Genomic DNA, 24,691 nt, shown 5'->3' on the forward strand with positions numbered 1-24,691 from the left:
TATATTAATCTTACTTTTTTATATTGCCTTTCCTATTCTCATTTTTACTCTTTCCTGGTTATTACAAGTTTTAGTTCATCCTATTTTACTATATATAAGGATGTAAGAACAAAGCAAGATACTGGTAAGTAAATAAGTAATAAGCAAATCAACTCACCTAAGTACTTTTGGCTAAGTGCCTGCTTTTCTACATAAAACTAATGAATTTAGTTACAACTAACATCGTCATTGAAATGTTGTAAGGAGTTAAGATTAATATTAATAAACTTAGTGAGAAATATACTTTGCTAAATATATAAAGATCTATTCCAAAGAGCTGTTTTAAAGCATAGAGAAGACTAGTGTGCCATTCTTGATGATGTTGCTGATTGTTCTAAAAAGGAGTGTTACTTACATGGCCTGCATATTGTCCAAATTTCTTCCTTAGCCCAACAGCCAGGCCAGTAAGACATTTTGCTGCCAAAGCCACCAACATGACATTGGTGTCCTTTCCAACAATCTACAAAGAGGGAAGAAAATGAAAGCAAAATAGTCACAGCTCAACTGGAAATGTATTCTTAAAAGAACTCTGAAAGCCATTATGCCAATTTTGTTTCCTACAAAAGAGGAAACATTCTGCTTTGACAGTATCAAATTTGGGAGCTTTCCTTCATTATGTTTAAGTCTCCTATCTTAAAGTTCTCCCAATAAAATATACATAAAAGCACAACTTCGAACCTCTAAGTCTCCATTCATGTTAGTCTGGGCCATATGCGTTGATAACTATACAGGAGGTGATTCTGATAAAAGCAGTGAAGCTAAAGGTCTGCTGTCTTTGCTTTGGGGCACAGAAGCCCAAAGACAGTATCTCTGAATGACACCACAAGCAGCAGCTCAAAGATTTATACTCAAAGAGCACCAGTACAAACTGTTGCAAGTACCTTCAAGAAGTCCATGGGGACTCTAAATGGCAAATGCTACTGCAAACATTCCTCTTGAGGGAGCTTCTGGCCTTGCAGCTGCCATTTCAGTTACCTAATAATTATAAATTTGACTGAAGAGTCTCTTAGCAGAGTCTCCTTCAGCACTGTTTAAACTGCTACCCTGTTATATTACATCCCAACAGAGCCCAGAACTTACCAAAATTCACAGGTAGTAGCCATAGCTGTGTCAGTTCAGCAAGACTGTGACTATGCCTGGGTTTCTCCCTGCCAAGATTTTTACTGGTATTACTAATATTTCCTGGTATTGGTATAAGGCCCATATCAGCTGGTATTAAAAAAAGTTGCTTTACTTTTAGAAGTGCCTCATACCTTTGTTTTATCACTCTTTCCAGACAGAAGTAACACTTTCATTCTACTTTGGATTTATCTACTTCCTAAGACCTGCCAGTTCATAAGCAGACTGCTTCATTCCAGAATACCTGAATTAAACAACCCCTAACACACAGCATGCAAGGAAGTTCTATTGGCACCTACACGCATTCCCTAACTGTGAGGAGTAAAGATTAAAAGATGGAACTAACATGAAAAACAAATTAGATGCCACAATTTTATGGTTGCTTTATAATCATTATGCAATTTTCATCCAAACCCTAAAAAGTAGGTACGATAATGTCAATTCTGCAGATTTCAAAAATTAAACACAGATTAACTTGCTTAAGGCAACAGAGCAAGAAAATGATAGTGCTATGATTCAAACCTGGGCCTGTTTTTTAAATTTTATTTTTATTTTGGAAACACTAATCTACAATTACATGAGCAACATTACGTTTATTAGACTCCCCCCATTCTAAAGCCCCCCCACATAGCCCATTATAGTCACTGTCCATCAGCATAGTAAGATGCTCTAGAATCACTACTTGCCTTCTCTGTGTTGTACAGCCCTCCCTGTGCCCTTCCCCGTACATTATGTCTGCTAATAGTAATGCCCCTTTTTTACCCCCTATACCTCCCTTCCCACCCATCCTCCCTAGTCCCTTTCCCTTTGGTAACTGTTAGTTCATTCTTAGGTTCTGTGAGTCTGCTGCTGTTTTGTTCCTTCAGTTTTTTTCTTTGTTCTTACACTCCACAGATGAGTGAAATCATTTGATACTTGTCTTTTTCCTCCTGGCTTATTTCACTGAGCATAATACCCTCTAGCTCCATCCATGTTGTTGCAAATGGTAGGATTTGTTTTCTTCTTATGGCTGAATAATATTCCATTGTGTATATGTACCACCTCTCTTTATCCATTCATCTACTGATGGACATGTAAGTTGCTTCCATTTCTTGGCTATTGTAAATAGTGCTGTGATAAACATAGGGGTGCATATGTCTTTTTCAAACTGGACTGCTGCATTCTTAGGGTAAATTCCTAGAAGTGGAATTTCTGGGTCAAATGGTATTTCTATTTTGAGTTTTTTGAGGAACCTCCATGCTGCTTTCCACAATGGCTGAACAAATTTACATTCCCACCAGCAGTAGGAGGGTTCCCCTTTCTCCACAACCTCGCCAACATTTGTTGTTGTTTGTCTTTTGGATGGTGGCTATCTTTACTGGTGTGAGGTGATATCTCATTATGGTTTTAATCTGCACTTCTCTAATAATTAGCGATGTGGAGCATCTTTTAATGTGTCTGTTGGCCATCTGAATTTCTTTGGAGAAGTGTCTGTTCAGATTCTCTGCCCGTTTTTTAATTGGATTATTTGATTTTTGTTTGTTGAGGTGCAGGAGCTCTTTATATATTTTTGATGTCAACCCTTTATCAGATATGTCACTTATGAATATATTCTTCCATACTATAGAACGCCTTTTTGTTCTGTTGATGGTGTCCTTTGCTGTACAGAAGCTTTTCAGCTTGATACAGTCCCACTTGTTCATTTTTGCTTTTGTTTCCCTTGCCCAGGGAGATATGTTCACGAAGAAGTTGCTCATGTTTATGTCTAAGGGATTTTTGCCTATGTTTTTTTATACGAGTTTTATGGTTTCATGACTTACATTCAGGTCTTTGATGCATTTCAAATTTACTTTTGTGTATGGGATTAGACAATGATCCGGTTTCATTCTCTTACATGTAGCTGTCCAGTTTTGCCAACACCAGCCGTTGAAGAGGCTACATTTCCCCATTGTATGTCTATGGCTCCTTTATTGTATATTAATGACTGTATATGTTTGGGTTAATATCTGGACTCTCTATTCTGTTCCACTGGTCTGTGGGTCTGTTTCTGTGCCAGTACCAAATTGTCTTGATTATTGTGGTTTGTAGTAGAGCTTAAAGTTGGGGAGCATAATCCCCCCAGCTTCATTCTTCCTTCTCCAGATTGCTTTGGCTATTCAGGGTCTTTTGTGGTTCCATATGAATTTTAGAACTGTTTGTTCCAGTTCATTGAAGAATGCTGTTGGTATTTTGATAGGGATTGCATTGAATTTGTATATTACTTTAGGTAGGATGGCCATGTTGACAATATTAATTCTTCCTAGCCAAGAGCATGGGATGAGTTTCCATTTGTTAGTGTCCTGTTTAATTTCTCTTAAGAATGTCTTATAGTTTTCAGGGTATAGATCTTTCATTTCCTTGGTTAGGTTTATTCCTAGGTATTTTATTCTTTTTGATGTAATTGTGAATGGAATTGTTTTCCTGATTTCTTTTTCTTCTAGTTCATCGTTAGTGTATAGGAAAGCAACAGACTTCTGTGTATTAATTTTGTATCCTGCAACTTTGCTGAATTCAGGTATCAGTTCTAGTAGTTTTGGAGTGGAGTCTTTAGGCCTAGGCCTGTTTTGACTCCAAAGCTTTTGCTGTCTTTAGTAAAACATATTCTCCCTCTAAACTTATGTTATGGTAAATTCATCTTCCTTATGAGATGATGATCGGGGTTCTAATAAACACTTTGTTAATTCTCTAATTACTATAAGTCTATAGAGAGAAAATTCCATTTAGTTTAAACTATTGGCATTTGTAAATGTTGACGTCATTTTTCCTTACTATAACACCATTAAGGTATTATTTAAATGCTAGACTTAGTATTTAGTATCTAAAGATATATCCTAGGGATGATCATCAAAAACATGCCAGGCCCCATTCCAAGAAATCTTAGTTCAATGAATATGGGATGGGCTTTATTAATTTAATACAGCTCAAAAGGCGATTTTGTTGTAGTGCCCCAGTTAAAGGCCATCATGCTATCCCATTCTTAGGAGAATACCTCTTCCTACCCACCATCAGAGCAGTAACTTGTAGGAGCTGATGATCCTAAAGTAAAGTTTTGAAGAGGATTTTGTGAACCTATTATAGTTCCAGATGGTAATAGACTAGATATACTTATATAGGTGAGTGATGGACCAGGACCTTATTTATCAACACTCACTGTCACACACCCCAGTTTGACTGAATAAGCTGTTCTCAACTGGGAAGTGGGAATGGGGAAGGTGAATGAGTGTTTTTCAGAAAAACAGTGACTTTTTAAGTGTTTTTCAGAAAAACAGGGACTCCATTCCAGAGTTGAGAAAACCTTAAGTGATTCTGTTCTAGATTGGAGAAAGGAAGTTTTAGCCCACCATGTTAATTTAATCTAAATAATGGGAAATATTCTATAAAGTGCTTACTTCTCCCATAAATCCAAGCCTATAATGTGATTTTTATGAAATAGTATTATCTTTAACTAGTAATGTAAGGCACTAATTAATAGCAATCAAAACACTCTGTTTACAGAGGGAGAAACCAATGAAACTCATCATGGTTATTGTTTAAAGAAAACTATGATGAATACAAGCAATAATTAAGAGGGAAAATGTAGAAAGACCAAATGAGAAAAGGTTAATACCACATAGGAATTCTGGAGATTATTATATGCATATATTGATTATATATATATTATGTGATTATATATATGGATATCATATATAATATATAATTGTATATAATATAATCATATACATAATAAAACACCTTGAAAATCCAAATCTTCACCTAAAAATTAAAAACAAAATTATATATATCAACCAATATCCATAGATAATTGGCAAAGTCAAAGAAGCTAGCTGGGGGATGGGTGGGAGGGGGAGAAGGCATCTTATAAATGAGGAATTATGAGCCATTAAAACAGGAAAGCCCACAAAATATGCTAAGTGAGGTAACAACTCAAAAGACAGTTTAAGAAATAATTCCATGAAAACCATAAGGAATTTCAAAACAATGACTTGCAATAAAAGAAAAAAAAAGGGAAATTAGTGGGATTACTTCATATAAATAATAGAAAGAAAAACTGTTTATGGAGGGAAGAGAGCTTGGTCTGCATGTCTTTCTTCAATCTCATTCTCTTCCATTCCACCATTTCCCCTTTTGGATTACATCTGTTAAGTCAACATAATATGGGTATGAAGTTTGTGTTTAAATATAAGTAAAATCTCTCAATAAATTTTTTTATAACATAGTATTTCAGGTTAACTTATACAACTAAGTTAATTTTTCATTGTTTTAAATAATTTAGCCACAAAATTGTTTCTTTTTACTTGTTTGTAGCCTTTGATTGTCCTCACTCTCTGTGAAGAAGTTTCTCTTGGTATCTTAGATCCTACAGAAATCTATGTCTACCCAAATATAAAATCCATGATTCTCCCTGTATAGGATACAGTGAGAGGTTACATTTATATTCACAATGCCAATGGGAATCACACAGTCTTTCTTATAAAATGAATGTAGAGAATACCAATTAATATTCCTCATTAGTTGAGGAAAAATAAAGGATATTTTGAAGCACTGAGTATTCAGTGACAGAGCAGTAAGAGTATTGATAAAAATTTATTCTACATGTTCCCCAACTTAAAGCTCTTCTACAAGGCCACAGTAATCAAGACAACTTGGTAGTGGCACAAGAACAGAATAGACCAATGGAACAGACTAGACAGCCCAGATATAAACCCAAGCATATATGGTCAATTAATATATGATAAAGGAGCCATGGATATACAATGGGGAAATGACAGCCTCTTCAACAACAGGTGCTGGCAAAACCGGACAACTCCATGTAAGAGAATGAAATTGGATTACTGTCTAATCCCATACACAAAAGTAAACTGGAAATGGATCAAAGACCTGCATGTAAGTCATTAAACCATAAAACTCTTAGAAGAAAAGATAGGTAAAAATCTCTTGAATATAAATATGAGCAACTTTTTCCTGAATGCATCTCCTTGGGCAAGGGAAACAAAATAAAAAATGAACAAATGGGACTACATCATGCTAAAAAGCTTCTGCCCAGCAAAGGACACCATCAGCATAACAAAAAGGCATCCTACAGTAAGGGAGAATATATTTGTAAGTGACATACCCGACAAGGGGTTAACATTCAAAATATATAAAGAACTCACACGCCTCAACACCCAAAAAGTGAAAAACCCTATTAAAAAATGGGCGGAGGATATGAAGAGACACTTCTCCAAAGAAGAAATTCAGATGGCCAACAGGCACATGAAAAGATGCTCCACACACATCACTAATTCTCAGGGAAATGCAAATTAAAACCACAATGAGATACCACCTCACATCAGTTAGGATGGCCAACATAGAAAAGAATAGGAACAACAAATACTGGTGAGGATGCGGAGAAAGGGGAAAGCTCCTACACTGCTGGTGGGAATGTGAACTAGTTCAATGATTGTGGAAAGCAATATGGAGGTTCCTCAAAATACTAAAAATAGAAATACCATTTGACACAGGAATTCCACTCCTAGGAATTTACCATAAGAATGCAGCAGCCCAGTTTCAAAAAAACACATGTACCGCTATGTTTATCGTAGCACTATTTACAATAGCCAAGAAATGAAAACAACCTAAGTATCCATTAGTAGATGAATGGATAAAGAAGATGTGGTACAGATAAATGATGGAATAATATTCAGCTATAAGAAGAAAACAAATCCTACCATTTGCAATAACATGGATGGAGCTAGAGGGTATTATGCTCAGTGAAATAAGCCAGGTAGAAAAAGACAAGTACCAAATGATTTCACTCATCTGTGGAGTATTAAGAACAAAGAAAAAACTGAAGGAACAAAACAGCAGCAGACTCACAGAACCCAAGAATGGACTAACAGTTGCCAAAAGGAAAGGGACTGGGGAGGGTGGTTGGGAAGGGAGAGAGAAGGGGAATAAGGGGCATTATGATTAGCACACATAACATAGTTGGGGGGAAGCAAAGGGAAGGCAGTATAGCACAGACAAGTAGTGGCTCTATAGCATCTTCCTACACTGATGAACAGTGACTGTAGTGGGGTATGTGGTGGGGACCTGAGAATGGGGGGGAAATCTAGTAACCACAATGTTGCTTATGTGATTGTATATTAATGATACCAAAAAAGAAGATGAGAAGAAAAAAAAATTTTTATTCTAGAATTTACAGAGAATCTTAAGTTCTCTTTAAGGCCACTAGTATCTCACTTCCCCTCTCTTAGTACCTTCTACTCTTATGCTTTCCTCCCAGGCTCCAGGTTGGTGAAACTTTTCCCCTCAAGGCATTACCTTTTAATTAATCTTTCCTGGGTCTGGAGCTCTTTGAGATGGATGACTAATAACTAATCAAGCATTTTGATAAATCATATTCCAGCCTCCAAATCCCACTTGGAGGAAAAGCATAGGATGGCTGACTATGAGTAAACATAGTCCATTCTTATTATTCATGGATTTCATATCTGCAAATTCACCTACTCATTACCATTTATTTATAACTTGCGGCACTTTCCTGGTCATTCATAGATAAGCCCAGAGCTCTGAAAAATCTGAGTTGTCTGATGAGCACATTCTCAGCTAAGACTGAACAAAGCAACACTGTGCCTTCTTCTTGCAGCTCTCACACTGCAAACAAGTATCTTCTTCATGGTCTCTTTAGTGCCACACTCTGCATTTTTGTGCTTTTTGTTGGTGCTTTCACTGTTCAAAATGCATCCTAAAAATATTTATTTAGTACTTGCCTGCTTTATAATTGACCATATATGCCACATCCTTTGCTTTACGTGCTCATACAATATAGTATGACATTATTTGCTATCTAACAAAAACACAGTCTTCATATTTGCATCATTAATAGAACCAATTTAAACAGTTCATCCTACAGAATTACAAAACTGCAATATTTGATTCTAGATCAGCAAGATCCTCATTTTCTTGAGGTTTGTACATGCTATCAAATACCATACTTAAAAGTCAAAGTAATAATTAACAAAGATTGAAAACCAATCCCTCCAAACTAACTCAGGACAGTCATTTTAAATAATCCTTTAAAAATGTATCCCATAGTTTAAAAAACATAAATAGTGTTCCTTGAATGGCAATATAGTTATGATAAAAAAAGATGCGTGATGAAAAGAAATTCATTGACCTGGTATGTTTTTGGGATACCAATTTTGAAACTCCTCACATTTACCTTCTTTAATGCTTTTACTAAATCTGCATAATCGCCTGCTTCCAATTTGAGGTTTTTCACCAGCAGTTCTACAGCCTCCAGGGCTTCTTTTCTCTCTTGCCATTTTTTTGCCTCCTGTAAGACAAAATATTAGTCATTTATAGAACAGAAAACAGGAGAGCAAAATAAAAGTACTTTTTTGTACACTATTAATTCAAAGATATATAATTTTTGTTTTCAGAAACTTTTTCTAAAGCTGATTAGAAAACAAAATTACAAAACTGTACAGCCAATCAGAATGTTTTGTTCATATATATAAAATTTTGTTCCTATACAAAAAGTATTTTCATAATTCCAAAGTTTTATAATAAGTAAATGGAATGAGATGTTATAGAATTTTCCTTCTAATATCTAGGCAAATGTTAGTAAATAGGTATTAAACAGAAAACATCACTAGAAAGCATTTTTAGCATATCTCACAGTGGCACAACTATAGGAGAAAGGAATTTCCATACTGACTACATTAGAAAGCCCAGAAACAGACCATAACCAACAACCAGAACTGTTCTCATCTTTAAGATTAGTTTCCCAGATTGGGGGTACAATGCTAATCTTTTTGTTTTATGGTCATAAAGCAGAATATGCTTCATTAGAGATCAAGCAATTATTAATTTGAATAACCACTATTTCAAAGAACTGGGATACAAAGAAGATGACAAACTCATCACCTTGGAGGAGAATACAGTTCAAATCAATTTATCAAATATTTATTAATCAGATGTTTAAAAAGATACTCAAGGAGCTGATAGCTGAGCTCAGAAGACTGTCAATAAATAACTACCAGGTAATGACCACTATGAAAGGAGAAGTACAAGTTACTTGGTAATACAGCAAAGGACCTAACCTAGTTTAGGTCGACAGACTGTTTAGGTCTCCCTTAAAAAGTGAAACAGAGTAAAGAGGAATTACGAGGTCAACTGGGGAAGAAGAATGTTATACGTAGAAAGAACAGCATATGTTCAGGCCCAGAGTTTAGGGGAAACAAGTGTGCACATTTGATCCTGGGAGAAGTTCAGTATGACAGGAGCATGCAGAGTGACAGCCATTAGAGATGTGGCTGGAAAGTAAAGCGGAAGCCTCAAAGGTGCCACAGATGGTCTCAATGGCCACAGGATTTAGATATCATTTAAAAACCCATGGAAGCAACTGGAAGGTTTTAATGAAATAATGAATGATATGGGAAGATCTGCATTTTCAAAACAGACACCTCTAATTACATTCTGAACTATGATGGGAAGGAAAGAGGCAGGAGCAGATTGTAATGGTTGGGATAAGACTTTTTCTCAGTTGGGGATCATTTTTATCTTGGGAGACATTCAGTGAAGTCTGGAGACATTTTTGATTGTATGACTTGGGGGAATGGAATTATTATTGGTATCTGGTGGGTGAAGGCCAGAGATGCTGCTGAACATCCCACAATGTATAGGACAGCCCCTAAAACAAAGAATCACCTGGCTAAAAAAGTCAAGTGCCAAGGTCAAGAAACCCTGGGGTAAAGTAGTGGCAGTGGGATGGAGAAAAGGGGATGAATTTGAGAGCTATTTAAAGGTAAAATCAGAGACTCAATAAGAAAAAGGGAAAAGTTGAGAATAACATTCTGGTTTTTGACAAGACAGGTTTAAAAAAAAAAAAGGCTAAAGTAGGTATATATACAAAGTAGTATGAGAACAAAGAAGTAACTGGTTCACTCTACCAGGGAAAGTAAAGGGTGGAAGGGGATGCACCAGAAAAGAGCTCAGCCAGAGCACTCTGTAATTATACTAAAGTACTTATTTAAATAGAAATAAATGAAAGTAGTTTACCATTACTTACAATTTTGTCATAAAAGTCTTTGGGAAGCTTAGAAAGAACTTCTACTGCTTCCAAAAGCTCATAAGCATCTATCTGTGGTACATCATCACCATCATCACCACCTTTCAGGAGAAAAACAAAACAAACCTTGAAAATTGATGGAACGGTTTTACTTAACAAAGAGCTAACAGTCTTTTCACACTCCTGATGAAATCTTAATACAGAATGGATCAGAGTTGTTAATGCTATAAACAATTTATAGTTTATTATATGAGAGTCCTACAAAATGTGCCTAGTGTACATAGGTTCTTGTAGTAAGGGCCATTCTTGATAATTTTTATAGAAACCAGTATTTAAAATTGGCTTACCTCCCTCAGCATCTCCACCAGCAGACTGCTGCTGTTCCAGCTTAGCTTCTAGTTCTTGTTGGGAACGCAGAAACCGACTTGGTTTAGGAGTACCGGTTGACAGTTTGACCCATTCTTCTTCTAGTTCTTTCAACTGAAAATATCATAAAACAATCTACATCTCCACCATTAGAAAGTATACTTAACATTTATATATATATTAATTTATCAGAACCCAATTTCTTATTTATATGGCTCTAACAGGGCAAACAAGAAAAATTTTAATCATGTACATTTTCTAGCATAAGTCAAACTGACTTATACTACTACTATACTGAAGATGCATGACTAAGCACTTAGAAAAAAGAATAAAATCCACTTTTTAGGACACTCATTAAGTCATGAATTCAGATCTATTTGTATCTGATAAGGTCTCCAAAACCAGTTGTAATAGAAAAAACAGATAAAATGCATTTTGTCTAAACAGACATTAAGTCCTGCCACCCAACAGCATTATAAAGAGATCTTTTAAGCTGCTACAGATTCAACACTAACATAGTGGGATCACTGAATGTATAGTATTTAACTTGAGAGGACAGAGTAACAGCAGAGACAGCTATGCTCAGAAAAATCAGCTAATTTCAAAATTAAGAAAGAAAAATACTTTCCTGAATATCAACAACAATGGCAGGAAGTATCTTCACATTAACTTTATACAGAAGACAGCAAAAAAACTTTCTGCCTCACCTGGACAGAGTTTATATTTTGTAATGGGGGTCTCAGAGAATCTCGAATCCATCTGTAAATCTCCACAGCAATTAGTTTGGCTTCATCTCGAACAGCCTTCTCTCGAGACTCAAAGAGTTTTGGCAACACTTTGATAACTGGCTTAAGCAAGATGATTTTGGAACCAAATTCACTAGAAGTAAAAATTTGGAGGAAAAAAAGATCGTCAACATGCAATATGCTTGGGTAAAGTGCTACCCTTCGTTGAGTCAAACATAGTTCCAAATGTGCATTAACAGAGTTATATGGGATGGTATTTTTTAAGGCAGCAAAAATAAAAAAGGGGACTCATAACCACATCTATATGTAATGTCATTCTTCTAAGAATGTTACTTAATATCTAGGGTCCAAAATAATATTATCATTCTAAAACTAACATTCTATAGTACAGATGGTGTGGGGCAATCATGGGAAGACAGTGTAGCACAGAGAGGACAAGTAGTGACTCTGTGGCATCTTACTACACTGATGGACAGTAACTGCAATTGGGTATGGTGGGGGACTCGATAACATGGGTGAATGTAATAATCACATTGTTTTTCATGTGAAACCTTCAGAAGAGTGTATATCGATACCTTAATAAAAAAAATAAAAGACGAAACAAAAAAAAAATAAAACTAATGTTCTAGGTAACTAGACTAGGAATAATTCAAATCTATAAAGGATCAACATTTGTGTAATATCTTAAATATGTACATATATGCAAAAGCTTAAAAATATAAACAAATTAGTTTATAAATATCTACTTTTGATAAACTTTTAATAGTTCTTATAATTAAAGTGGTTCACTCAACTCAACCGATCAGTCTGTGTTCAATCCTTGACTTCAAAGCTTTCACACTAACTCTAGGCAACTTAAATCTCTCTTTGCTTCAGTTTTCCATTGGGAAAACAGTTGCATTTTGACTTCTTTAAAAAGGTGGAACATTTAAACTTACCTATCTGCCACATACTATATTTTTAAGTTCCCAACTGGCCAAATTCAAGTTTCTGATTCACTGCTAATAGATCTGTATAACAAATTCTGGAGCAAGAGGGATTTAGTTATGAAAGTATACTGACATTCTGTAGTAAGACCTATAAATGTTATTTATCTATTATCTAATGTGTATAAATTTATTGAATGTGCACAAACACAACAAAAACTTACAGTAATAATTACTGACACACTACAACAGGCTAAAGAAGATGGCTGAAAATATTCTCCCTAGAAAGTGATATTTAAAAAGATACCTGGTGGTGTAGTTTAAATATAGATATGATAACATGAAAATAAACTATATGATCTCCAAAATTTCCTTTAAAATCCCTTTTAATTCAATAGAAAAGAACATTTTAACTTGGCTCAACTGACTTGAAGACTAATAGAAAAATAAAAACTTAAGGTGATGATAAAATAATTCTCTTCAGGGATACTCATCATAGTGCCTGAAGAACCTAACATTTGGGCATTTGGGAATCTCTCAGTTTTCCTTAAGATTACTATTATTTCATCTGGTTTTGTCCCCCCATCTACTTCTGAAAAGAAAAAAAAAAGATAGAGTAGGTCCACCTGAAAATAAGACAACAAAAGAAAAATCTAATCTTGATACTAAACATATTTCTACAGAAAAAACAAAAGGGTTCCAGAAGCCCATTTTTGGGGCCACAGAACATATTTTGGTCTCCTGAAGCTATCACTATCATAGATAGCTTGAGGAAATCCTTGAACCTAGGATTGAACAGTTTGGCTTCAAGGTTCAAGAGGGCTATCTAGTTTCACAGATGCTTTAGGACAAATAAGAACTACACAGGGATAGGACCAAATAACATCTATAAGGACGACATATAAGAAGGTATACCTAACCGGTTCTTTTTCTACCCTTATTCTTCCAGTCAGCTTAAAAATGAAATAACCAGAGTTTACAGCATTCCAGATGAAAAACTTCTAATTTAAAGGTGGGAAGATAATAGTAAACAATGTATTTTAATTAAGAGATCCATTACTAAGGACAGATCTACTGAGATAAGCAGTCTTGATAACCAAGTCAATTTAATAAACTTCTAAGATGATAGAATGAGCATACTATTTGCTACTCATAAAAACACATGGCTTCTATATTAAATAGGCTAGAAATGAGGAAAAATCACAAGAATCTCAGTGAAAGTCAAATTTTATAAAAGAACATTATGAACCAAGTAAAAGATTAATGTAAAAGTGTAAGACTTATTTGAAGACAGTTTAACAAGATATAAGAATTCTGATATTTTCACATAAGAAAAACACCAAAGGAAGCATTTTCCCCAAGAAGTAGGTCATATACAAAATCACAAGGGAGTTGAGTTGGAATGATTTTCACTTTCATAGGTCACATATTTAGGAATTCACTAGATGGCTTTCTAAAGTTTCTCTTGTGGACACTGGGAACAGGGTATCAGATTAGGAGGTCTGCAGAATCCGAATATACTAATGGTTTGTCAAATTTAGATTTCCATAGCAGCCACTTGTTACTGAAACAGATCGCATTTATGAAAACCTTCACTGAAAAACAACAATAAATTCTAGGGTTGAAAGATAACTTTATTACATAAGAGTAAAAGTTACTTCCTATTTGCTGCCATTGAGCTTCTGTTTAAAGGCTTAAAGCATTTGGTTCTACTTCACTAAAAAGGTACCTTAGCAAAGGTTTGCTTTAGCCAACCAGCTGTGTCTTTAGCTACCATTTCAAAGTACATGAATTTATGCTTGACGATTACAAGAGAAGAGCTGCTTGAATACCCAGAGGAATGTTTCTCCACAAAAACGTCAACTCATAATGTGATAACAGGACAAAAACAGCCCCTGCCCATCTTCATTAGAAAGGGATTTGGATAAAATAATTATGCAACACACCTAAAGGCTAAAATTACCAAATACAAAGTGCCACACTGGATGAATGACATTAGCTTTTCCAGATCATTTTCCTTGTTGGTATGGCATGCTAAGTCAAGCCCAGCAGTTTTCATTTTTGCTTAAGCCAGGCACCCAGACTCCAGAGATATCCTAATAAACAGAACTAAAGTAAAAACATAGTCTTACCTTAAGGCTTTCCTCAGTGTCTCTATACAGGCCACTATGATCTTGGGGTTCTTGTTGTCCAGGCCTTTTAGGAGCTCTTCTTGCACAGCCTCTCCTTTCTCAATCTCTATGTACATTAGACAAATCTCGATGCCTAGCTCCTTGGCTTTGGCTTTGGGTTGGTTGAACACTTTACTTACAACACCTGATATAACTTCTCCTGTGGTTCTGGTAATATAGATTATAAACAATCTAAAGTTTCTTTATATTAAAACACCATTAAGCAAAAACAGATGGAAAAAGATCATGGGGAGGGGAGCAACAAATACTTTTTTAAAAGCTTAAAAATAAAGTAAATAAATCTCTAATTTTTAAACTTATGTTTAATAACATTAGAAAAAAACAAAGTTATACAAACCATAGAAGTATGACATGTCAAATCAGATTAAGACACGGAAACATAGTTTCTCTTTTTAATGTAGAAAATTCAAACAAGAAAGCAAAAATCCCTTGAAATTCCATTGCCAGAAATATTAAATTTGGCTTTTTGATGTCCATCCTTCCAGACCTTTCTATATGCATAGTTAAGATAGATATACAGATATATCTTATCAAAAGAGGATTACAAAGTTCTTTCTGTTTTAAAAAGTCACTTAAACACTTCTTAGGAAAAAGGAATTTCTTCAAAAAGGAAAGGATAATGTACCATTAATAACAAGACTGCTCCTGACCCCTTGGTAAGACTTTAGAATAACTTTATTGTTTTGAGTCTCTTCCAAAATAAATAAAACCTGAATTCTAGAAATTAGAGGAACTAACTGGGTTGGGAGTACATGTAGTGCATGCCAAAAATTTTTTGGATATCAGAACAAAAATGAAATTTAAAAAAAGCAATGGCTTCCGAAAATATGGTGGCATGCGAGGTGAGACAGAGAACTCCTCCCAAAACCACATACAAAATGAAAATGTAGTTAATAAAACGAATCCTAAAATTTAGAGCAACAGGAAAGAAGGCAGCACCAGACTCCATACACCTGCAGAACTGAGAAGACCTCACGAAACAGGGTAACGTAGCAAAGCCTTGATCCAGCGATACACAAGCCCTTCCCCTACTCCAGCTCACCGGCGGGAGGAAGAGAAATGGAGCAGGGAGGGGCTGGAAGCCTAGGACTGCTGAACACAGCCCTGGAGATCAGCTTCGGGAGCACAAACCTACATTGCATGGTACTCTGGAAATTAGTGGGGTTGGAAAGCTAGGACAGGCAGAATATTTGGAGAGACTAAGATTCCAGCCGTGTCTGGAGGACAGGGATCCACATCTGGTTGCTCTGGGACAAAGGAAAGGTGGGTGGTCTGAGAGGCTTCCTAGCAGCAAGTGGGCTGCTGAAGTGGGGGAGGACTACATGGAGCTTGCTGCTCAGGAGAAGGGATAGGTGGAAAAGGATATCTGGGTGCACTCTTCCAAACAGGTTGGGAACTCTCAGGAGCTTCAGGCGCTCCATACCCCTGGCTACCTACTCAGCTCTGAGGCCCCCTGCTGCAATATGCAGCCTGCTGCACCTTCATCCTGGCCTGCCAGCATGGGCTCCCAAACTGGCAGTACCTGCCCTGGCATCAGGCAGCCAGAGGGAGGCCACACTTAGGGCAGCTACAAACAAAATGCACAGAGGCTTATACCTGTGTGCTCGGCCCACTGGTTTTGACAGTGGAGAAAGGCACCGCAGCTGGGAAGAAGGAAACAGCTCTTTCCTCCCCCAGGCACCAGTGTGCTCTACTGAAACCCCTGACATTACTCCAGGGGCTGAGCAGCTCGACAGTAAAGCTTCTGGGCACTATAGGGCACCACATACAAATATGAAATGTGAAAGGAACCTGGTTAAAACCAAAACCTCACAAACACAAGAAAAAGACCCAAGTGAAACTGAACTCACCAATCTTCCTGAAAGACACTTCAAACTAAAAATCATAAACATGCTCATGGAGCTGCAGAAAAATATTCAAGAGCTAAGGGACGTATTCAGGAATGAGACACAAACATTCAAGAATACAGTATATCTGAAATGAAACATACAATGGAGGGATTTAAAAGGAGATTAGATGTAGTAGAACAGACAGTAAATGGAATAGAAACTAGAGAAGAGGAATACAAAGAATATGAGGCACAAAGAGAAAAAAGGATCTCTAGGAATGAAAGAATATTGAGAGAACTGTGTGACCAATCCAAACGGAACAATATTTGCATTATAGGGGTACGAAGAGAGAGAAAAAGGGTTAAAAAGTGTCCTTGGATGGGAAGATGTTGGCATGAATAGTTCAGAGGAAATCTCCCCAAAACATATATATTTATGAAAATACAATAAATACAACTATTCCTAAAAGAGACACCAGTGCACGCAGTACAACAACCAGGATACATCTACATCTGTGAGAACTCAACATCACATGAAGGGGGTAAGATACAAGCCGTGGCCAGGCGGGACCTGAACGCTTCCCCAAACCAAAACCCGGCGGGAAGAAAGGAGTCAGAATGGGGAGGGAGTGAAAGCCCAGGACTGCTAAACAACCAGGTCTAGAAATCTGCACCTGGAACGCAGACACAAGGTTCATGGGGTGCTGGATATTACAGAAATGAAAAAGCAAACCCTGTGGGAAGGTCCCCGCAACTGGCGCCCCTGAGACAAAAGAAAAGCGAGTACTTTCTGCAAGTCTTAAAGAGACAGGGACCCCATAGCTGGATGAAGTTGTCGCAGCACACATAGCCAGCAGCTGGGAATCCTGGGGAAACTTAGGTGCCCTAAACCCCGGGGAGGCAGTGCAGCTCTGAAGCCCCTCACGGCACTAAGCAGACTGCCAGTTGTTCCTCCAACTGGCACGGACTCCGATACACTGGCCTAGTAGTGGGACAGTGGCAGCACATGCCGGGAACGGCAGCGCTGGAACAGACAGGGAGCAGATCCGTGCGCCAGCGGTGCCAGACGGGACCGAGAGGCTTGTGTGAGCTGGCAGCGGCGTGACCAAACATCCTGGTCGTGGCTTGCACGCACCAGCGGGAGTGAAGCCAGAGGAGCCCGGTAGAGGCCCGCGCGGGGGAGCCCCACGCGCACCTGTAGTGGAGCCAGAGGGAGCAAGCGCGCACCCAGCAGCTGACCGGAATCCCAGCACAACGCACAGCTGCCCGGGCCAGCCCCAAAGGCCGCTGCTGCCACACAGCTGCCCGGCAGGGGTGGTGCTAGCACGGAGGAGCGCACCTGGCATGCCTGCCACTCCCTGCAGGGCTCCGTGCTGCTCTGACAGAGACTCCGCCCACAGCAGCTTAGGGGACTAACCCTGTGGCTGCTCCAGGAGTGCGGGTAACCGTCACAGGCAGTGGAGAAGGGCAAGGCATCCAGCAAGCAGGAAAGGGGTTTCTTCTCCCAGCTGACACACCCGCAACCTACCTACAGCCGCCGCTATCACCATGAAAAGGCAAAAAAACTTAGTCCAGTCCAAGATAGTTCAAACAACACCTGAGAAAGGATCTACAGAGGCAGACCTAACCAGTCTCCCTGAAAAAGAATTCAAAATAAAAATCATAAACATGGTTAGGGGCAGAAGATGGCGGCGTGAGTAGAGCAGCGGAAATCTCCTCCCAAAACAACATATATCTATGAAAATATAACAAAGACAACCCTTCCTAGAATAAAGACCAGAGGACACAGGACAATATCCAGACCACATCCACACCTGAGAGAACCCAGCGCCTCGCGAGGGGGTAAGATACAAGCTCCGGCCCCGCGGTAGCCGAGCGCCCCTCCCCCCCAGCTCCCGGCGGGAGAAGAGCAGGCAGAGCGGGAGGGAGTCGGAGCCCAGGACTGCCGAACACCCAGCCCCAGCCATCCGGGCGAGAGTGCAGGGCCCTCGATACTGGGAAAACAGGGCAGCAAGAACAGAGAGCAGACACTGGAGGCTGGGCGACAGAGGACATAAGAAAAGCGTGCGACCATTTTTTTTTTTTTTTGTTTTGCTGCTTTGTTTTGGCGAGCGCTTTTTGGAAGTCTTAAAGGGACAGGGACCCCAATACTAGGGAAACAGGGCAGAAAGATCGGTGAGCAGAGGCCTGAGGCTGGCACCAGAGAATAAAGAAAAACGAACGACCACCATTTTTTTTTAATTAAAAATTTTTTTTTTTTTTTAACTAAAAAAATTTCTTTTCTTGTTTTTTTTTGTGGTCGTTGTTTTGTTTTGGCGGGTGCTTTTTGGAAGTCTTAAAGGGGCAGGGCGGGTCACTTAATCCAGAGGTAGGGAATCCGGGATCTCTGGGCACCCTAACCCCTGGGCTGCAGGGAGCAGGGAGGCCCCTTACGGAGATAAATAGCCTCCCAGCAGCTCCTGCTCCAACGCGACTCCACCATTTTGGAGTAGCTACCCGAGCCAGGCCACGCCCACAGCAACAGCGGAGATTAACTCCATAGCAGCCGGGCAGGAAGCAGAAACCCTGTCTGCGCGCAGCTGCGCAGCACAAGCCACTAGAGGCCGCTGTTCTCCCAGGAGAGGAGGGCCACAAACCAACAAGAAAGGAAGTCCTTCCAGCCGTCACTCGTCCCAGTTCTGCAGACTATTCCTATCACCATGAAAAGGCAAAGCTACAGGCAGACAAAGATCACAGAGACAACACCAGAGAAGGAGACAGACCTAACCAGTCTCCCTGAAAAAGAATTCAAAATAAGAATCATAAACATGCTGACAGAGATGCAGAGAAATACGCAAGAAAAATGGGATGAAGTCCGGAAAGAGATCACAGATGCCAGAAAGGAGATCGCAGAAATGAAACAAACTCTGGAAGGGTTTATAAGCAGAATGGATAGAATGCAAGAGGCCATTGATGGAATTGAAATCAGAGAACAGGAACGCATAGAAGCTGACATAGAGAGAGACAAAAGGATCTCCAGGAATGAAACAATATTAAGAGAACTGTGTGACCAATCTAAAAGGAACAATATCCGTATTATAGGGGTCCCAGAAGAAGAAGAGAGAGGCAAAGAGATGGAAAGTATCTTAGAAGAAATAATTGCTGAAAACTTCCCCACACCGGGGGAGGAAGTAATCAAACAGACCACGGAAATACACAGAACCCCCAACAGAAAGGATCCAAGAAGGGCAACACCAAGACACATAATAATTAAAATGGCAAAGATCAAGGACAAGGAAAGAGTGTTAAAGGCAGCTAGAGAGAAAAAGGTCACCTATAAAGGGAAACCCATCAGGCTAACGTCAGATTTCTCAACAGAAACCCTACAGGCCAGAAGAGAATGGCATGATATATTTAATACAATGAAACAGAAGGGCCTTGAACCAAGGATACTGTATCCAGCACGACTATCATTCAAATATGACGGTGGGATTAAACAATTCCCAGACAAACAAAAGCTGAGGGAATTTGCTTTCCACAAACCACCTCTACAGAACATCTTACATGGACTGCTCTAGATGGGAGCACTCCTAGAAGGAACACAGCACAAAACACCCAACATATGAAGAATCGAGGAGGAGGAACAAGAAGGGAGAGAAGAAAAGAATCTCCAGACAGTGTATATAACAGCTCAATAAGCGAGCTAAGTTAGGCAGTAAGATACTAAAGAGGCTAACCTTGAACCTTTGGTAACCACGAATTTAAAGCCTGTAATGGCAATAAGTACACATCTTTCAATAGTCACCCTAAATGTTAATGGGTTGAATGCACCAATCAAAAGACACAGAGTAACAGAATGGATAAAAAAGCAAGACCCATCTATATGCTGCTTACAAGAAACTCACCTCAAACCCAAAGACATGTACAGACTAAAAGTCAAGGGATGGAAAAACATATTTCAAGCAAACAACAGTGAGAAGAAAGCAGGGGTTGCAGTACTAATATCAGACAAAATAGACTTCAAAACAAAGAAAGTAACAAGAGATAAAGAAGGACACTACATAATGATAAAGGGCTCAGTCAAACAAGAGGATATAACCATTCTAAATATATATGCACCCAACACAGGAGCACCAGCATATGTGAAACAAATACTAACAGAACTAAAGGGGGATATAGACTGCAATGCATTCATTCTAGGAGACTTCAACACACCACTCACCCCAAAGGATAGATCCACCGGGCAGAAAACAAGTAAGGACACGGAAGCACTGAACAACACAGTAGAGCAGATGGACCTAATAGACATCTATAGAACTCTACATCCAAAAGCAACAGGATATACATTCTTCTCAAGTGCACATGGAACATCCTCCAGAATAGACCACATACTAGCCCACAAAAAGAGCCTCAGCAAAATCCAAAATATTGAAATCCTACCAACCAACTTTTCAGACCACAAAGGCAGAAAACTCAAAATGGATCAAAGACCTGAATGTAAGTCATGAAACCATTAAACTTTGGAAGAAAACATAGGCAAAAACCTCTTAGACATAAACATGGGTGACCTCTTCTTGAATATATCTCCCCGGGCAAGGAAAACAACAGCAAAAATGAGTAAGTGGGACTATATTAAGCTGAAAGCTTCTGTACAGCAAAAGACACCATCAATAGAACAAGAAGGATCCCTACAGTATGGGAGAATATATTTGAAAATGACACATCCGATAAAGGCTTGACGTCCAGAATATATAAGGAGCTCTCACGCCTCAACAAACAAAAAACAAATAACCCAATTAAAAAATGGGCAGAGGAACTGAACAGACAGTTCTCCAAAAAAGAAATACAGATGGCCAACAGACACATGAAAAGATGCTCCACATCGCTAATTATCAGAGAAATGCAAATTAAAACTACAATGAGGTATCACCTCACACCAGTAAGGATGGCTGCCATCCAAAAGACAAACAACAACAAATGTTGGCGAGGCTGTGGAGAAAGGGGAACCCTCCTACACTGCTGGTGGGAATGTAAGTTAGTTCAACCACTGTGGAAAGCAGTATGGAGGTACATCAAAATGCTCAAAACAGACTTACCATTTGACCCAGGAATTCCACTCCTAGGAATTTACCCTAAGAACGCAGCAATCAAGTTTGAGAAAGACAGATGCACCCCTATGTTTATTGCAGCACTATTTACAATAGCCAAGAATTGGAAGCAACCTAAATGTCCATCGATAGATGAATGGATAAAGAAGATGTGGTACATATACACAATGGAATACTACTCAGCCATAAGAAAAGGGCAAATCCAATCATTTGCAGCAACATGGATGGAGCTGGAGGGTATTATGCTCAGTGAAACAAGCCAAACAGAGAAAGAGAAATACCAAATGATTTCACTTATCTGTGGAATATAAGAACAAAGGAAAAACTGAAGGAACAAAACAGCAGCAGAATCACAGAACTCAAGAATGGACTAACAGGTACCAAAGGGAAAGGGACTGGGGAGGATGGGTGGGTAGGGAGGGATAAGGGGGGGAGAAGTAGGGGGGTATTAAGATTAACATGCATGGGGGGGTGGGAGAAAAGGGAGGGCTGTACAACACAGAGAAGGCAAGTAGGGATTCTACAACATTTTGCTATGCTGATGGACAGTGACTGTAAAGGGGTTTATAGGGGAGAGCCTAGTAAACATAATATTCGTCATGTAAGTGTAGATTAGTGATAGAAAAAAAAAAAAAGGGCAGTTCCTGTGTGGTAACCTCCAACGAGTTCTACACAAGGGTATAAAGGGCATATAAAAGTGTAGGCAAAGGGTCTGTTTGTGTTTATACAGAGGATCAAAGCCTAATTGGGCCAACCCGAAAATGAACTAAGATACGATATGAAAAAGAATTTCCAACATCTGCACTCTCTGGAAGACTCATGCCAGAAGATGATCATCAAAAAACCCCAACAAAGATCCACGCACTGCTACAGCTGTAGATGCACTCATCCCACCAGTTCCTGGACTTGCCATGGGAATGAGGAAGGAGATATCTAAGCTGGCCTGTGCATACAGTAAAACAACAAATTTGACTGGATCTATACTGTTGGAACTCAACCAAGAATTTGGAGAAGTGCAAATTGTAGCGCTCCAAACTCTTACAACTACAGACTATTTACTGTTAAAAGAACATATGGCATGTGAACAGTCCCCAGGAATGGGTTGTTTTAATTTGTCTGATTTCTCTCAGACTGTTCAAGTTCAGTTGGACAATATCCACCATATCATAGATAAGTTTTCACAAATGCCTAAGGTGCCTAACTGGTTTTCTTGGTTTCACTGCAGATGGCTGGTAATTACAGATATGCTTTGGTTATGTAACTATACTCCTATTATGTTAATGTGTGTGCGCAATTTAAGTAGTAGCTTAAAACCTGTACATGCTGAAGTTACTCTACAAGAAGATATATCAAAGAAATAATCAATCTTCCCATGTTTTCTTCCGCTTGCTACTTCTATAGCTGTTCTTCTTCCTTCCTAATTACAACCCTTAAATAGAATTCGTGCCTCATATCAAATTTACCGAGTATCATAATTCTTCCAAGTGGTAAAGATACCTCAAGACAAATGCTGGGCATAGAAGCCACAGGGCATAAATATGCAAAGAAGTAAAAAGCTAACTTTTTCAAACAATAAGGCTTCTCTCTCACTTACCAACTTCACATTTCCCTGTATGGCCCCGGAAGATGACTGGTTAGCCAGAGACGGGTAAGATTCCTCAAGGGAGGAACAACCTAAGACAGGCACAGTCGCAGGGGGGCCATCAGGTGAGAAATTGGGGATCAACAGAGGTGAGGGGCTTAGAACCTCACCCCCCCGTTCTGAGAGAAATGTTCTGCATACGTGGATGTTTTATTGCCCTGGTCTAGCTTGGATTAACACATAGTCTACAGGCACACACCTGATCATCTACATGTGCTCTCTTACAACACTAAACTATGTTTTCTACCTTTATCTTGTATCTACCTACCACTTCAGCATTTTATTAAAAATAATAATAATAAAGAGAGAAATGTGGTATCCACATATAAATCAAGTATAAAAACCAAATGAGTATTCATATTTGAACTGACTGTTTAGAGTTCATAATGCATGAGCAAAACCGAAAGTTTCTGTGATGACTGCCCTTGTACTGTTCACTATGTAACTTATTCATTATGTAAGAATTTGTTCTACATGTAAAAACTTGTTTGTTATGCCTCAGAAGATTGGAGACTGACAAAAATTAGGCTTGGGGTGGATTAATGATTGTGCATTGAGCATTGACTCCCCTATACAGAATTTTATTGTCGTTAACAACCATTTGATCAATAAATATGAGAGATGCCCTCACAAAAAAAAAAAAAAAAAAAAAAAAGGACAGACTTCCAATGGTAAAATAAATAAGTAACCGGGATGTAATGTATAGCATAAGGAATATAGTCAAGATATTGTAACAGCTTGGTAGGGTGATCGCTGGAACCTCGAATTATGTATATAAATGTTCTACCACTGTGTTGTACACTTGAAACTCATGTATTGTAATACTGTGTGTCAACTACCCTTCAATAAAAAATAATTATTTAAAAAATAAAAATAAAAATAAAAATTAAAAAAAAATTAAAAAAAATAAAAAAACCCTAAAGACTCCACTCCAAAACTACTAGAACTAATATCGGAATTCAGCTAAGTTGCAGGATACAAAATTAACACACAGAAATCTGTAGCTTTCCTATACACTAACAATGAACTTATAGAAAGAGAAATCAGGAAAACAATTCCATTCAAAATAGCATCAAAAAGAATAAAATACCGAGGAATAAACCTAACCAGGGAAGTGAAAGACCTATACCCTGAAAACTACAAGACACTCTTAAGAGAAATTAAAGAGGTCACTAACAAATGGAAATTCATCCCATGCTCCTGGCTGGGAAGAATCAATATTGTCAAAATGGCCATCCTGCCCAAAGCAATGTACAGATTCGATGCAATCCCCATCAAATTACAAACAGCATTCTTCAATGAACTGGAACAAACAGTTCAAAAATTCATATGGAACCGCCAAAGACAACGAATAGCCAAAGCAATCCTGAGAAGGAAGAATAAAGTGGGGGGGATCTCACTCCCCAACTTCAAGCTCTACTACTACAAAGCCACAGTAATCAAGACAATTTGGTACTGGCACAAGAACAGACCCACAGACCAGTGGAACAGAATAGAGTCTCCAGACATTAACCCAAACATATATGGTCAATTAGTATATGATAAAGGAGCCATGGACATATAATGGGGAAAGGACAGTCTCTTCAACAGATGGTGCTGGCAAAACTGGACAGCTACATGTAAGAGAATGAAACTGGATCACTGTCTAACCCCATACACAAAAGTAAACTCCA

General features: G+C 38.5%; 1 protein-coding gene across 3 annotated transcripts in view; it reads right to left on the minus strand.

The window, feature by feature from the left end:
• Positions 1–24,691, minus strand: part of CKAP5 (cytoskeleton associated protein 5) — a 139,101-nt gene that overhangs the window by 76,024 nt on the left and 38,386 nt on the right. For all 3 annotated transcript variants that reach the window (XM_057507626.1, XM_057507625.1, XM_057507627.1), the window contains exons 4-9: positions 14,402–14,608; positions 11,305–11,476; positions 10,579–10,711; positions 10,232–10,332; positions 8,381–8,494; positions 395–499 (exon numbers count right to left, since the gene is read on the minus strand). In XM_057507626.1, the coding sequence (XP_057363609.1) occupies positions 395–499; positions 8,381–8,494; positions 10,232–10,332; positions 10,579–10,711; positions 11,305–11,476; positions 14,402–14,608 (832 nt within the window). The remainder of the gene's footprint in view (positions 1–394; positions 500–8,380; positions 8,495–10,231; positions 10,333–10,578; positions 10,712–11,304; positions 11,477–14,401; positions 14,609–24,691) is intronic.

The sequence above is a fragment of the Manis pentadactyla genome, chromosome 9 (genome assembly GCF_030020395.1).
Source record: "Manis pentadactyla isolate mManPen7 chromosome 9, mManPen7.hap1, whole genome shotgun sequence".
Taxonomy (NCBI): domain Eukaryota; kingdom Metazoa; phylum Chordata; class Mammalia; order Pholidota; family Manidae; genus Manis; species Manis pentadactyla.